The 12,710-nt window shown below is 37.8% G+C and overlaps 1 protein-coding gene across 25 annotated transcripts in view; it reads left to right on the plus strand.

Annotated features, from left to right (window-relative positions):
- The window catches only part of DST (dystonin), a 299,843-nt gene that overhangs the window by 212,949 nt on the left and 74,184 nt on the right, over nucleotides 1-12,710 (plus strand). For all 25 annotated transcript variants that reach the window (XM_062572898.1, XM_062572885.1, XM_062572892.1 and 22 more), the window contains 5 exons: nucleotides 215-450; nucleotides 2,208-2,337; nucleotides 3,914-4,113; nucleotides 5,570-6,065; nucleotides 7,025-8,496. In XM_062572898.1, coding sequence (XP_062428882.1) covers nucleotides 215-450; nucleotides 2,208-2,337; nucleotides 3,914-4,113; nucleotides 5,570-6,065; nucleotides 7,025-8,496 — 2,534 coding nt within the window. The remainder of the gene's footprint in view (nucleotides 1-214; nucleotides 451-2,207; nucleotides 2,338-3,913; nucleotides 4,114-5,569; nucleotides 6,066-7,024; nucleotides 8,497-12,710) is intronic.

Below are 12,710 nucleotides of genomic sequence, written 5' to 3' on the forward strand. Positions count from 1 at the left end.
GTAGTTTGAAGCCTTTTAACATCCACCCACATACGCAAATGCGTAACATGTTTGGTGGCTTCCTATTTGGTGGACTTCAGGAGCTTCTAAACAGTAATTTGAGTTACATTACTATATTGTAACTCAGAATATTGTTTAGAAATGCCTGAAGTTTTATGTATGTTGAATGGCCTGTAATTTCTCACACAGTCTTTGTTCGTCTTTCCTTTTACAGAACTGTCAACTGTTCAACAAGCCATGTCTGATGTAAATCACAGTTATGAAGATTTGGGAGTTTTATTGAAGGAAAAGATTTCAGAACTAGAAAGTATGCTTACAAAAATGCAAAATATTCAGGAAGAATCAACCTCAGTGATGCAGTGGTTACAGAAAATGGACAAAACTGCATCAGACTGGGAAGCTGCTCCAACTGATAGTGAGGCTGTTAAAGCCCAAGTTGAGCAACATAAGGTATTTTGTGTCTTCCAAAAATGATACTGTACTCTCTATCACAACTATTGGTGGAATTCTGTTTGAACAACTGATGTCTCAGCCTAGCATGATACTGCAGAGAGTATTTAAATAATCCTGGTAGACGTGCCACTCAAGCACACAGCGAATCTGGTAAGCTGTCTGTGTAATGGAGGCAGCACGAGAGAAGGAATTGTACATAATTTTGGTGGCCAGTTTAAGTAAATGAGGGTATATTGATTATACAGTATATTTTTTTGGTACCCTTAATGGATTTGAGTTATTTACCGGACAGCTTGTAAGATTTGACAGGCTTTATCTATCAGAAAGCTGTTTCTGCAGCTGCTGGTTCACTGACACTCTGCAGACCTCCTGGCCTCTGCAGCTGCAGAGGCTTATGTCTATTCCAAGGCAACATTTCCCTTCAGCAGCCATGTCATGCTTGTTAAGTTATACAGCTGCACAACAGTCTCCTTCCCTCTTTTTAATTGGTGTAAGAAAACCACTGAATCAGCAGTTAGCTTCTGTCCATTTTCGGCATTGGAAACGTATGCTTCTTTAGCAACAAAGGACAATATTTATATGTGTAAAGGTTCATCTTTAAAGGGATACGTAATGGATAGCTCTTGAAATGGAAAATTCTTTCCTTGCCTGTGAAAGTTGATAAATAAGGACAGAGTCTGATCCAAGTGATGCACATTTTTTTCAGATTTGGCTGGTCAGCCTTAAAAATTAACCTGAACAGCTATTGACTTTGCTCAAGTTTGACTTTCCTCAGACTTGGATAACGTTCAGTCCTAAAACTCATACTAAATGTGGAAAAATATTGCTTCATAATTTTTAACAGAGGATATTCAAAGCTAACAAAACCATACTACCTCCAGTGTAGTAACAGGAGAGTATTCACAAAGAGTTGGATAAATGAGTGACTGCTCAGGCAAGAGTCACCCCTTTGATGCCATTGTGCCTTTTACTAGCAGTAGTAAATCACATAAGCGCAGACTTGTTCAGTGTTAATTTTAGTGGTTTTTTTTTAAGAGAGTTAAAATGCAACTCAACAATGCAAGTTTTATTGGTTAAGAATATTCAGACAAGAGCACTTGGCCAGGCACAAGAACTGTTCATTCCTCCATCCTCTAAGAACAGTTTGAACTGGTCTTTAGGGACTGTTGGGGCATCTAAATCTCCTGGTAGGTGTACACTTTAAGCTATGATCTCTCTGAACTGTAACTCTAGATGATCTACAAGAAGCAGTCTGTCTGTGATAGCAGGATTTTCAGTGAGGTAAGTGAGCACACACAGAGCTCCTCACTACTGGTGCTAGTTGGGTTCTTTCTACTTTGAACCGCAGTTGTGCATTATAGCTTACCTGCTGTACAAGAACAGCTTCCAAGCACATGTGAGTATGGTGGGATCTGGTGGATCTTATTTATCCAGATTCTCTTAAGTCTCTGTCATTTCCTCAAATTAATAATTGTTATTATTAATATAGTGTATATATATACGTATACATATATACATACCAGGTCATTATTTCCCATTATTTCTCATTTTTTTCCAAAGAAAACATGACCAGCCAGTATATGTGTGATCTGCCATTATAGGGAGTTTTGAGATCCATGGCAGAAAAGCAGTGTATAAATGCTATGTATTTATTGTTTATTTTTATGCTTGGCATCTCGGCATTACAGACTTTTAAATGCTTTACATTTTTTCTGTAGTTTCTTATTTATTAATTTTATCACTTGACTTTATAGCTGTTTGAAACTGAATTAAAGCAAAGTGAGAATAAAGTGCAGGAATTAAAGGACAAAGTGACAGAGCTGTTAGAGAAGAACCCGGACTCTCCTGAGGCACCCAAATGGAGACAAACGCTGGATAAAATAGGTACTTCAGTACAGTTCCATTATAACTCAGACTTACTTGGAAATGGCTTTATTATTAGTTTTTTTTTTAACATATCATCAGTCACTGGTATTTTTAATGTCTTGCTCACTCCTATCTCATAAATCCTGTGCAAAATAACTCCCTTTACAAGAGAGTAGAGCTGGAGTAATTCCACTGAAGTCTGTCGACTTTGGATTTATATCAGTGCAATTGAGCGAGCTATAGCTTGACTCCCTGTTTTAGAGGGCTTTGTAATTTATCTCTTTCAAACAGCATGTGGCTAAAACCTGAGAGGTCAGCTATTGTTCCAGATAGATATGCTGGTTATTCTTACAACATCTGATGAAAGCAAATTAAGTCAATTCTAGTTTGATATAAAAGAACATTTTGAGTTGTTGTTAATGCTTTTCTGCATGCTTTCTTTCCATGCGCCTTGTGGCTTCTGTCATTTTGTGGTTTTAGTGGCTTTTTGCCATTTTCTAAAACTGACTTCATAAATTTTGCCAAAAAAAAAAATGGAAATGACCATGTTTGGACAATAGATTTTGAGATAGTGCAGCATGTAATTTTCATAAGCTTTTAAAAATGCTTCTTAAGTTTGTTGTACTTTAAAGTAAATTGTAGTATGAAATACTGATCGACTGAATAGGTATTTCTTCAGCTACACCAGCCATAATTTTAAGTTGATAGATTTTCTAACCTGCCCTCTTTATGAATGTTCTTTGAAAAGCTTAAAGAGCAGGTGAGGTCTCAAAGGGAACTTGTGCTGAAAAGGAATTAGTACAGAATGAGCAGAGATCAGTGCGGTGGCAAAAGAAATTAAAAAAAAAAAAAAACAATTGAAATTCAGGGAATGAGGAGAGCTAGCAAAACAGCCGGAGCTGAGTGAGCGAGCAGGGAAAGAGGGAAGGGAAGATCATAAGAGTTAATGGCAGCCCTGGAAGCCGCTGGACCAGGCAGAAGGGGAATAGCGCTTTGAGACTGGCTTCTGAGTTCCCAGGGCACTTCATGTTGTCGCCTGCCATTAGGTACCTGGTTCAGATGTCTAAATTAGGAAGTTAAATATCACAGATTAACACCTAATACAGACATTCGAAAGAGAAGTGCTACTTCAAAGCGCGGTTCAGAGCAGAAGCCTAAGTTAGGGTTTAGACTCACCCTTGAAGAGGTACCTGCTTCTTTCCAGTGACTAAATAGGAAGGCCAGTCAACCTGAGTCAGACTAGGCCTAAGTTGTGAGTACAACACTCTGGCTTTTGTGTCATTTGGGATCCAAGTCTAAGTTTGATGATACTTCACTTAGTAATTTTCTGATCTAGCTTTATTATATGTTGTACATTCATTGTTTTAAAAATTCCACGTGTGGTTATATTAAACTGCAGACTTTTATCCACCTATCTGTTGGTCTGACTGTTAAAAGATGTAAACGTATTTGCCTAGTCGCTGCAAGAAGGCATCTGGAGCTACTCAGCAAGAAGCCTTATTAGAGAGCTCTGTTTATGTTTCATATATAGCATGCTGTCCGGCAACCCGTCTGCTAGAACATGCACACAATATGTTAACATTATCGTTGTTAGATTCTAAATGGAAAGAGCTCAATCAAGTTGCATCTGAGAGACAACAAAAACTGGAAGAGTCTTCAAATTACCTGATCCAGTTCCAGACAGCGGAAGCTCAGTTAAAGCACTGGCTTGTAGAAAAGGAGCTGATGGTCAGTGTGCTGGGACCACTATCAATTGATCCAAATATGCTGAATACGCAAAAGCAACAGGTCCAGGTGAGTGAGGATTGCCAACATACATTAGTGATTAAGTTTTACTGCTTCCTTTACTATTAGCAAAGTATTATTTTGCATTTAGCATACAGACCAGTCCTGAGGAGCTTACTACATTTGTTTATCAGTAAATGTCAGCTTAAGTCATACTTGACTGCAGTAATTACAAGAAAAAATTCTCATGAGAGTGAAAGGAGATCAAAAGAACTAAAGGAAAAAATGTTTAGAACTTACTGCTTGGGGAGATACTGATCCTCAGATACATTTTGGTGTTTTGACCATGCTGTGGTTTCTCTGTAGTCTAATGAAAACAGTCCTTTGAAGTTTTAATAATTTGAGTGTGTATGTAAGATTTTATGATCAGTCTTCGTACAGAGTCTATGCTGTAGGACTAGCTTTTTAAGATTTTATTCACTTGAATGTGCCAGTAGCTAATAAAAATATGAAAGCAAGTGAAATGCAAGTACTGTGAATAGATATGTGGCCAAGAGTGTGAAAGAGAAGAAAAAGCGTAGTGAAGAAGTAACTTGCTTACAGAAATACTGCAAACTTTCAGGAAAAAAAGAAGCCAAAATTAAATTAGGCTAAATAGGAGCAAGTAGGATTGTTAATTTCAAACATTTTTATTGCTGCTAGTTAATTTAAACTGTGAAGAGAAATAACATTTTTCTTTTGCAAAAATATTATTAAAGCTGACATATCCATATTGATGAACAGAAAGAGTTTAAAAAATGAACTGTATTCTATTACTATATGAAAATGACTTAAAATTGGTTTATAAAAGCTCAAAAATGTCCACAGACAGCATAAGGCTATCACGTATCACTTAACAGTGCTTTAAAGTTGAGCTTCATTGACTGAAAAAGGAAGGGATTAGAACGTTCTGTAGAGCAAAGCCATAGTATTTGTCCCTTCTTCTGTAAGCATTAGGACTTATTGTCAAAAAAATTAATATTGAAAATCACTAATATAAACTTTTAACAGATCTTACAGTACAGATTCAGTCATTTTGTGAATTACTAAACATTGTCTGTGCTCTAATAATACTTTGCAATATTATGTCACTATACACCTTCTTTGAAGTTCTGTCTTAAGGCAAATTTCAAAACTGTCTAGGAAGGAAGACACTGCTTGAACCTAAACTGTGATTCTTTTACTTGTTGCAGTTACTTAATTACTGTAATATTAACAGAATTCATTGTTTACTTGCATCTGCTGGTTGAATTTCCACTTGACAGTGTGTAAATTAACTTTTTTTTCTGTTTCTTTCATGTAAACATTTGGAAGCAACACTCCATTTATGTGTAGACGCTGAAATTAATTGACTAGCTTTTTAAACTCAGAGATTAATTACTCAGTTAATGAAGCAGAGATGCAACATATTCTATATAATTTTTGCCAGAAGCATTTTGCTCCTTTTTGCAAGGTAAAGGCTTTTTAAATTTTACTTTCTTCCCAGATTCTGCTTAAAGAGTTTGACACCAGAAAGCCGCAATATGAACAGTTAGCTACAGCTGGTGAAGGGATCCTGAAGAGGCCTGGTGAACATCCCCCCTCTCATGAAGTCGTAAAAGAGCAACTGGCAGCTGTGGCACAAAAATGGGACAGTCTAACTGGCCAACTGAGTAACAGATGTGACCGAATTGACCAAGCCATTGGGAAAAGCACAGAGTACCAAAGCCTGCTCAGAAGTCTGTCTGATAAGCTAAGTGCCTTGGATAGCAAACTAAGCAGCAGCCTGGCTGTGAGCACACAACCTGATGCTGTGAAACAACAGTTGGAAACTGCTAGAGAAATGAAGGAGGAAATAGAACAGGAAATGAAGAATATAAATGCGGCTCAAGCTCTTTGTGAAGAACTATCAACGCTGGTTGGAGAAGAATATTTGAAAGCAGAACTGACAAGACAGTTAGACGGCATCATAAAATCATTTAAGGATATTGAGCAAAAATCTGGTTAGTATGTATTTAAAGAGAAATAGTAATTAAGACATAAAGTAAAACATCATAGTTACATCTCCTTTTACAGTCAGCAGTCAAATGTTGCGCGAGCGGAGCTGAACGCCCACTCTGTATTCTGTCCCAGCAGCTGTACACTAGAACTTAGGATCTCTACCTTGAAAAGGCAAAAGCAATACTTTGGATCTCTAATGGGAAGTTTGGGAGAGAATACGCATAACAGTCCTGCTTTTCTCATATGTGCCTTCAGATACATCTTCACTTTATTAGGATACCAAAATGGGATGCTGTCTAGTGAAGTATCTTAACTGTGCATAGGTGCAGAATGTAAGAATGTAATCATGTTTTAGCTAAGCACAAGTAATGGGCTCAACAAAAAAACAGTGGTAATTGTATAAAACTGCCTATGATAGAAGTAGGTCAGTAGTCTGCAGCTGTTCCTTACCCTGTTAACAACAGAACTGAGTGCACAATACACTGCAGGCAACATCGTACCTTGTTGTCCGTAACAGCCTCATTTTTAGCTTTTTAATTTCCTCTGGTCATAAGGAACATCAAAAGATCTTTCTAAAAACATATTACCTGCAGGCTGTGAATTAGACATGACTAGGTTGGATTACTTAATGTTCTCTGTGCTTACACTTTATGTTATCATGAAACATGACTGTGTGCTTTTTACGCCAAATTTGCCTGAATGGGATTCACGTAGACACAGGTTGGCTGAGCTCCCTAGATTTGATTCATATCCAAACGCCTTTGCTATTCTGCTGTATTCCAGGCATAAGACTGACTATCCTTTGCAGGCAACTTGGTTGTCTTCAGATCAAACCCTACACACTAAAGACCAGCTCTCCTCAAATTAATGATCATTCATAATAAAATCAAAATTAGAATTCTTTTCAGTGAATGCTAGCTGATTCTGATAATGAACCTCTGTGCTGTCTTTTGCTTTATAGATAACCATGTTCAGCAGCTTCAGTCAGCGTATGCCACTTCTCATCAGTTTCAGCAAATGTCTGAAGACTTTCAGACCTGGCTAGACAAAAAGAAAGAAGAGCTTAACCAGGCTCGTCCTATATCAGCCAAACTTGATGCCTTGCAGTCACTAATTGAAGAACAGAAAGATTTTAAGAAGACTCTGTCCGATCAGATTAGTTCATATGAAAAAATTGTTGCAGAAGGGGAGAGTATCTTGCAGAAGACTCAAGGAGCTGACAAGGCATTACAGTCTCAAATTGCCACACTCAAAAGTAACTGGGATGAAATGAATAAGCAGGTAAAAGAAAGGCAAGATAAATTAACAGATTGTCTGGAGAAAGCCCTGCAGTACAAGCAGCATGTAGAAAATCTGCAGCCGTGGATAGAGAAATGTCAAAGCAACCTGTGCGAAGTAAAAGTTGGCATAAACCCTGCTGAAATAGAGAATACTATTGTTCAGGTGAAGGCCTGGCAGAAGGACCTGGATAAACACCATGGCATGGTGGAGCTCTTAAACAATACTGCTGAAAGTTTGCTCAGTGCAAGTCAAACAGATAAAGAAGCTGTTAAAGAGGAGACTAAGGCACTTAATAAGAAAGTGAAAACGGTCACAGAACAATTGCATAAGAAGAGAGAGTGCTTGGAAAACATGGCACAAAGGCTGAAAGAGTTTCAGGAATCATCCAGGGAAACTGAGAAACAGCTTAAAAGTGCCAAGGAGCATCTGGAAGCTCATGATGCGCTTGGACCTCAGTCATTCAGTAACAAACACCTGACAATGATGCAGACCCAGCAGAAAGCCTTACAGACTTTAAAGCCTCATGTCGATTTAGCAAAAAAGCTTGCCCAAGAGCTGGTGGTTGAAGCTTCTGATTCAGCAGGTGTTTCTGACCTTTTGCTCCAAGCTGAATCCTTAGAGCAAGAATACAGTGCAGTGAATCAGCAGGTTGAAGAGAGGTGCTCATTCTTGGAGACGAAACTTCAGGGAATTGGCCATTTCCAAAACAGCATCCGAGAGATGTTCTCTCAGTTTGCAGAGTTTGATGATGAGCTTGACAGCATGGCTCCAGTGGGGAGAGACCTTGATATACTGCAGGTACAGAGAGAGGATATAAAATGTTTTCTGAAAAAGCTGGAAGACCTTATAATGAATAATGAGAATGCTAATAAAAACTGCAAAATGATGCTAGCCACGGAAGCTGAAGCTTCTCCTGACCTTATTGGTATAAAAAGAGATTTGGAAGCTTTAAATAAACAGTGCAACAAATTACTCGACAGAGCAAAAGCCAGGGAAGATCAAGTGGAGGGGACCATTAGCCGTGTTGAGGAGTTTTACAGTAAGTTGAAAGAGTTTTCCAGCCTGCTTGGGAAAGCTGAAGAACATGAAGAGTCACAAGGTCCTGTTGGAATGGAAACAGAAACTATCAATCAGCAGCTGACTACATTTAAGGTAGGAAGATTTCTTTCTTACTACTGTAAAATGTTTTAACACAATGCAATTTAATAAAAAAAATCATTATGTGTAACCAAAGGACTAGTTAAATGCAGACTGTGGAGAAGTCTTGTTTCACAGCAGTCACTTGGACTTGTATGCCTTTTCGCTATTTTTTTTTTTTTTGGTAACTGGAATATCTTCTCTTGCTCCAGACTTTTTCTTGCTGCAGCTTGGTAGACCTTCATTTCTTTGCATCCCAGTTTGTAACTCCTAAGCCCTGCTTCCCTCTTTCACCTTTCTTCATAATCCTGTTTCCTTATGCAGCCCAGCTACTTTATCTCAATTTAAGAACCCTATTGTCTCTATTCTGATGTCTCTCTCACAAGAGCTTCCTTCTTAACTGTTCTTCAAGTTTTAGACTTCAGTATTCACATACTAGCCCATATTGACCTTGTCCATCTAAACAGTCTCATTTTTTCCCACCTTTGCTCATCTGATTAGTCTTATTTTTTGCACCTGGGCATAGGCATCAGTGTTTGTAGATTTAGGACCTTACCTTTCTGTATTTTATGTTCTAACACAGTGTCCAACTTAACCTCAACTGAATCACATCCTCATCTAGAAACATACTAGTAAGAAGAATTCAGGTAAAACAATCATCTTTCTACAGTGGGAGTTTCTTGTGGCACCCTTATCCAGAAAGCACTTTGCAGCTCCCCTGCATAGCTTTCTGTAAACCAGTTAGCAGCTCTCATCCAGTTCAGAAAAATACATTGCAGTAACGCTGAGTATAAACGGTGCGTACGGTGTGTAAGTTGCGCTTAGCGTTGAAATGGCGTGCACATATTTTAGGTTTCAATCAACGAAATTCCAGTGCTCACCTGAACGATTTGCAAAGCACCCAGATGTAGGCGGGGTTTGAAAAAGATCATAAATATCCTAATCGCTGTGTAGTTGCACGGAATATTCTGTGTTGGTTTGGTTTCGTTTCAACCTAATATTGATTCAAAAGCTTTGGTAACGTGACTTGGTGAGGCGCGTTGCTGAAAAGAAGTAATTACATGTTAGGCCCAACAGAGGGTGCCATTTTGCTTGTTTAGACTAAACCATGTTAGAAACGAAAACTAAACACCAAAACTTTCATCTGAGAGTTAGTCTTCTGTAAGCTCTGCTGATGTTTCAGAATGCGTAAATAGACAAAAATCTTGAGCAAATAGTTACACGATGAGGAGTTTCTGTTAGACTGTGAGGATTAAAATTGTTTGCCAGTCTATCCTAACAAGTCTATCTCGATTTAAAATAGAAACAAATGGCTTTTCTTTGTGTATGGTTAGTAAAATATTTTTGAAATCTGAAAATAGCAAAAGATCCTGCTGCGATTGTTATTGCTATTGGACTAGCTGATCAGGATTTAAGTTACAGCCTCTTTGTGATCTCTGATTTTACCATGTTTCTTATGTTTTCAAACATCAGATGCAGCTTCAGGTCTTTTAAGCCAGAGGTATGCATCTCTTTTAGGCCATAAAGAACAGTGCTTTTAGGGGAAAGCAGCCTGATGAATATACAGCAGAAGATGCCAGAGAACAGCATAGCCAGTGCGTTCTTCTGTGCTTCGTCCCAGGGTTGTGCTTGGTTAGGTCATTGGACAGGAAATACAGCAACTATAAAATTCAGGAACCTTTCTGGAGTGAGATCCTTGGCTGGGCAGTACAGACCTGTAGGAGGATAGTGCCCTTGTAACCAAAGGGCTTGTATGGTAAAAAAAAAAAAAAAAAAAAAAAAAATCAGAAAAAAGAGGGCAGAAGGAGAACAGTGATAGCAGTGTACTTATATCCAGAATTATACTTGAGGATTTTGTTTATTTTAGATATTTTAAACTTAGAAATATGTTTTCTTTGGAACAACTGTTTTATGCCACACAATCGCTTATGAGTGAATGCTCAATGTCATTAAATAGGAGGTGAAAAATGAAAAAGTGAAGGAGTTGTTGAAATAAGTGAGGAGAAACTGCAGAGTGGGAAGCACTTGAAAAATAGGAAGGACACAAAATAGGACATTTTATTAGTCTAAGATGGTAAGGACAGATAGCAAAGGGTTATTAATGGCAGGAGAGAATAGGATCAACAATAACTCTCCTAATACTCGGTGTGAGCAGCGCTGGGCTGAATGGCAGCAAAATTGCAATAGGTCTCACACCTCTTGATACTCTTTAGCCTTCTGAAGAGTTGTCTCCACAGAGTCCACAAGCCATAGACAGACAGACTGGCTCCCACAAGCCGTGCTGCACTGATGGAGCATTTGCTCATACGTGTGTGCGCGTACACACACACACACACACACATGCACACACACAACCTCAAAATTTTGTGGCTGTGGCCACAAAACCACGGTCTAGCTCTTTATTTCTTTTGCTTCTGTGGTCAAGGATGGTCAGCTTCTGCTCCTCAAGAGTAAAGCAGAGCAGCTCTTCTTTGGTAGCTAGATTTATTCACATGACATCTTCACTTTCTTCAGGGAAGAATCTTGTGTAATAGGCTTTTTGTGGTTTTTGTGGTTTGACCAATTTTTATGTACAAAGTGTAGAGCTTTCTGAGTCTTCTTGGCATCTGACATTAAAACGCAGTATTAAAAAAAGCTTTGAATTATATTTTTATTTATATGCACATTTGTGTTTTAGTTACATTCGTTCTTGGTGATCTACTAATCCAGCCATTATAGAGTGTTAAATTGAAAGTACTTACTGTCAGTATTAAACTGTATTTATTTACAATGCAAATATAGAAATTACTTTCTGTAAATGAGAATCTCCTGTCGAGTTCATCTGAAAGTAGAACCATGACTGTCACTTCACAAAGTACACCTGCAAGAGTATAAACAGAACAAGGATCTGTCTCAATAAATACAAAACACACAGAATTCATTCATCTTTGTTAGATTTCCCTCCCCCCTCTCCAAGCCTGTACGCAATCTATACATAGATGTGTACTAACAGGAAATTTCAGAAAATTAGCTCTGTTTAGTTAAGCTGTTTCTGCCTGCTTTCTTCAAAAGCAAAACAAAAAAAAAGAGTCCTACAGAACCAACACCCCTGTTTTGGATAGCCACATGATATTAGGATGTTTGCAGCTGGAAAAGTATTTGCAGCTAGGTTCTCTTTGAAAGGGAGAAATCAGAACTCCAGCAGCTGAATTATTTTATTTCTTGAAACCTTTGCGTAATTCTTTGTAATGTCATTAAAAGATGTTCTTTTCTTCTTAGCAAAAAATACATGGAACTGTTGCAACTCTCATCATGGTTCGTTAGGTTTTGGCTTTTGTTTTTGGAACACTAGATCTAGCTGCTAAAGACGTTTTCTTGTCACTGGACCTTGCAGGAATTCTTAGCTAGCTTGACTGTTGCTGCCAGAGAGCTTCAACTAAGATTTTAATTGGCCTATGTCGGTTGTGTAGAGTGTGTACTCTGATTTTCACTTTGAAGGTGGATAATGCTGAAAAAATAATTTGAGGTTTCTCTTCCTGTCAAGTAAGAAACAAAAAATACAGGATTTCCCATGCCCTGATTTACAAACACTGCAATAAGATGTTAACCTTCCACAAGATTTTCTGCAATTAGGATCTGTAGCAAAAAGCAAAAGTAAAAAAAGAATTGTTATAATTTTTCCTTAAAAGAATTGCTTGAGAGAATGACTGTGTCATTCAAAAGCCTTCAGTGGATCTGATGAAAAATTAGAAAATATTTTTATAAGGTTACTAAAATCATTTTGCTGTTGGAGAACCAAAATATGGACCAATTTCAGTTACATATTGACCATATAAAAAGGTACAGCAACCTTTGATGTTGTGTTTGTTTTAAGTGAGAAGATGACTGGACTTAAACTGGCTTACACATCTTTATCATTATAGTCTCTGTTCTCAATTATAGTCTGTATTCTCAATTATGGTCTATATTCTCAATTAGAGAAACCAGAGGTGGCTATTTCTTTGGCTTAATTTTAATACGCAATGGTTGTAATTTTAAGGAAGCCTTATTTCAAATAATGACTATACTCAACTGGAGCAGGAAAAACATGTGAGTGCAGGAAGAGAGAATTTGTCTAAAGTCACTTTAATGTTTTGATAATAGCTGATTGTATATCAAATAAATGAATAAACAGAAGGCGTGCGTTGTTCGTGTTTCTCAAGTAAAGTGTATCCTGCTTAACTGAGAAAGCTTCAGCTGATCGCAGTTAA

Source organism: Rhea pennata, chromosome 3 (assembly GCF_028389875.1).
Source record: "Rhea pennata isolate bPtePen1 chromosome 3, bPtePen1.pri, whole genome shotgun sequence".
Taxonomy (NCBI): domain Eukaryota; kingdom Metazoa; phylum Chordata; class Aves; order Rheiformes; family Rheidae; genus Rhea; species Rhea pennata.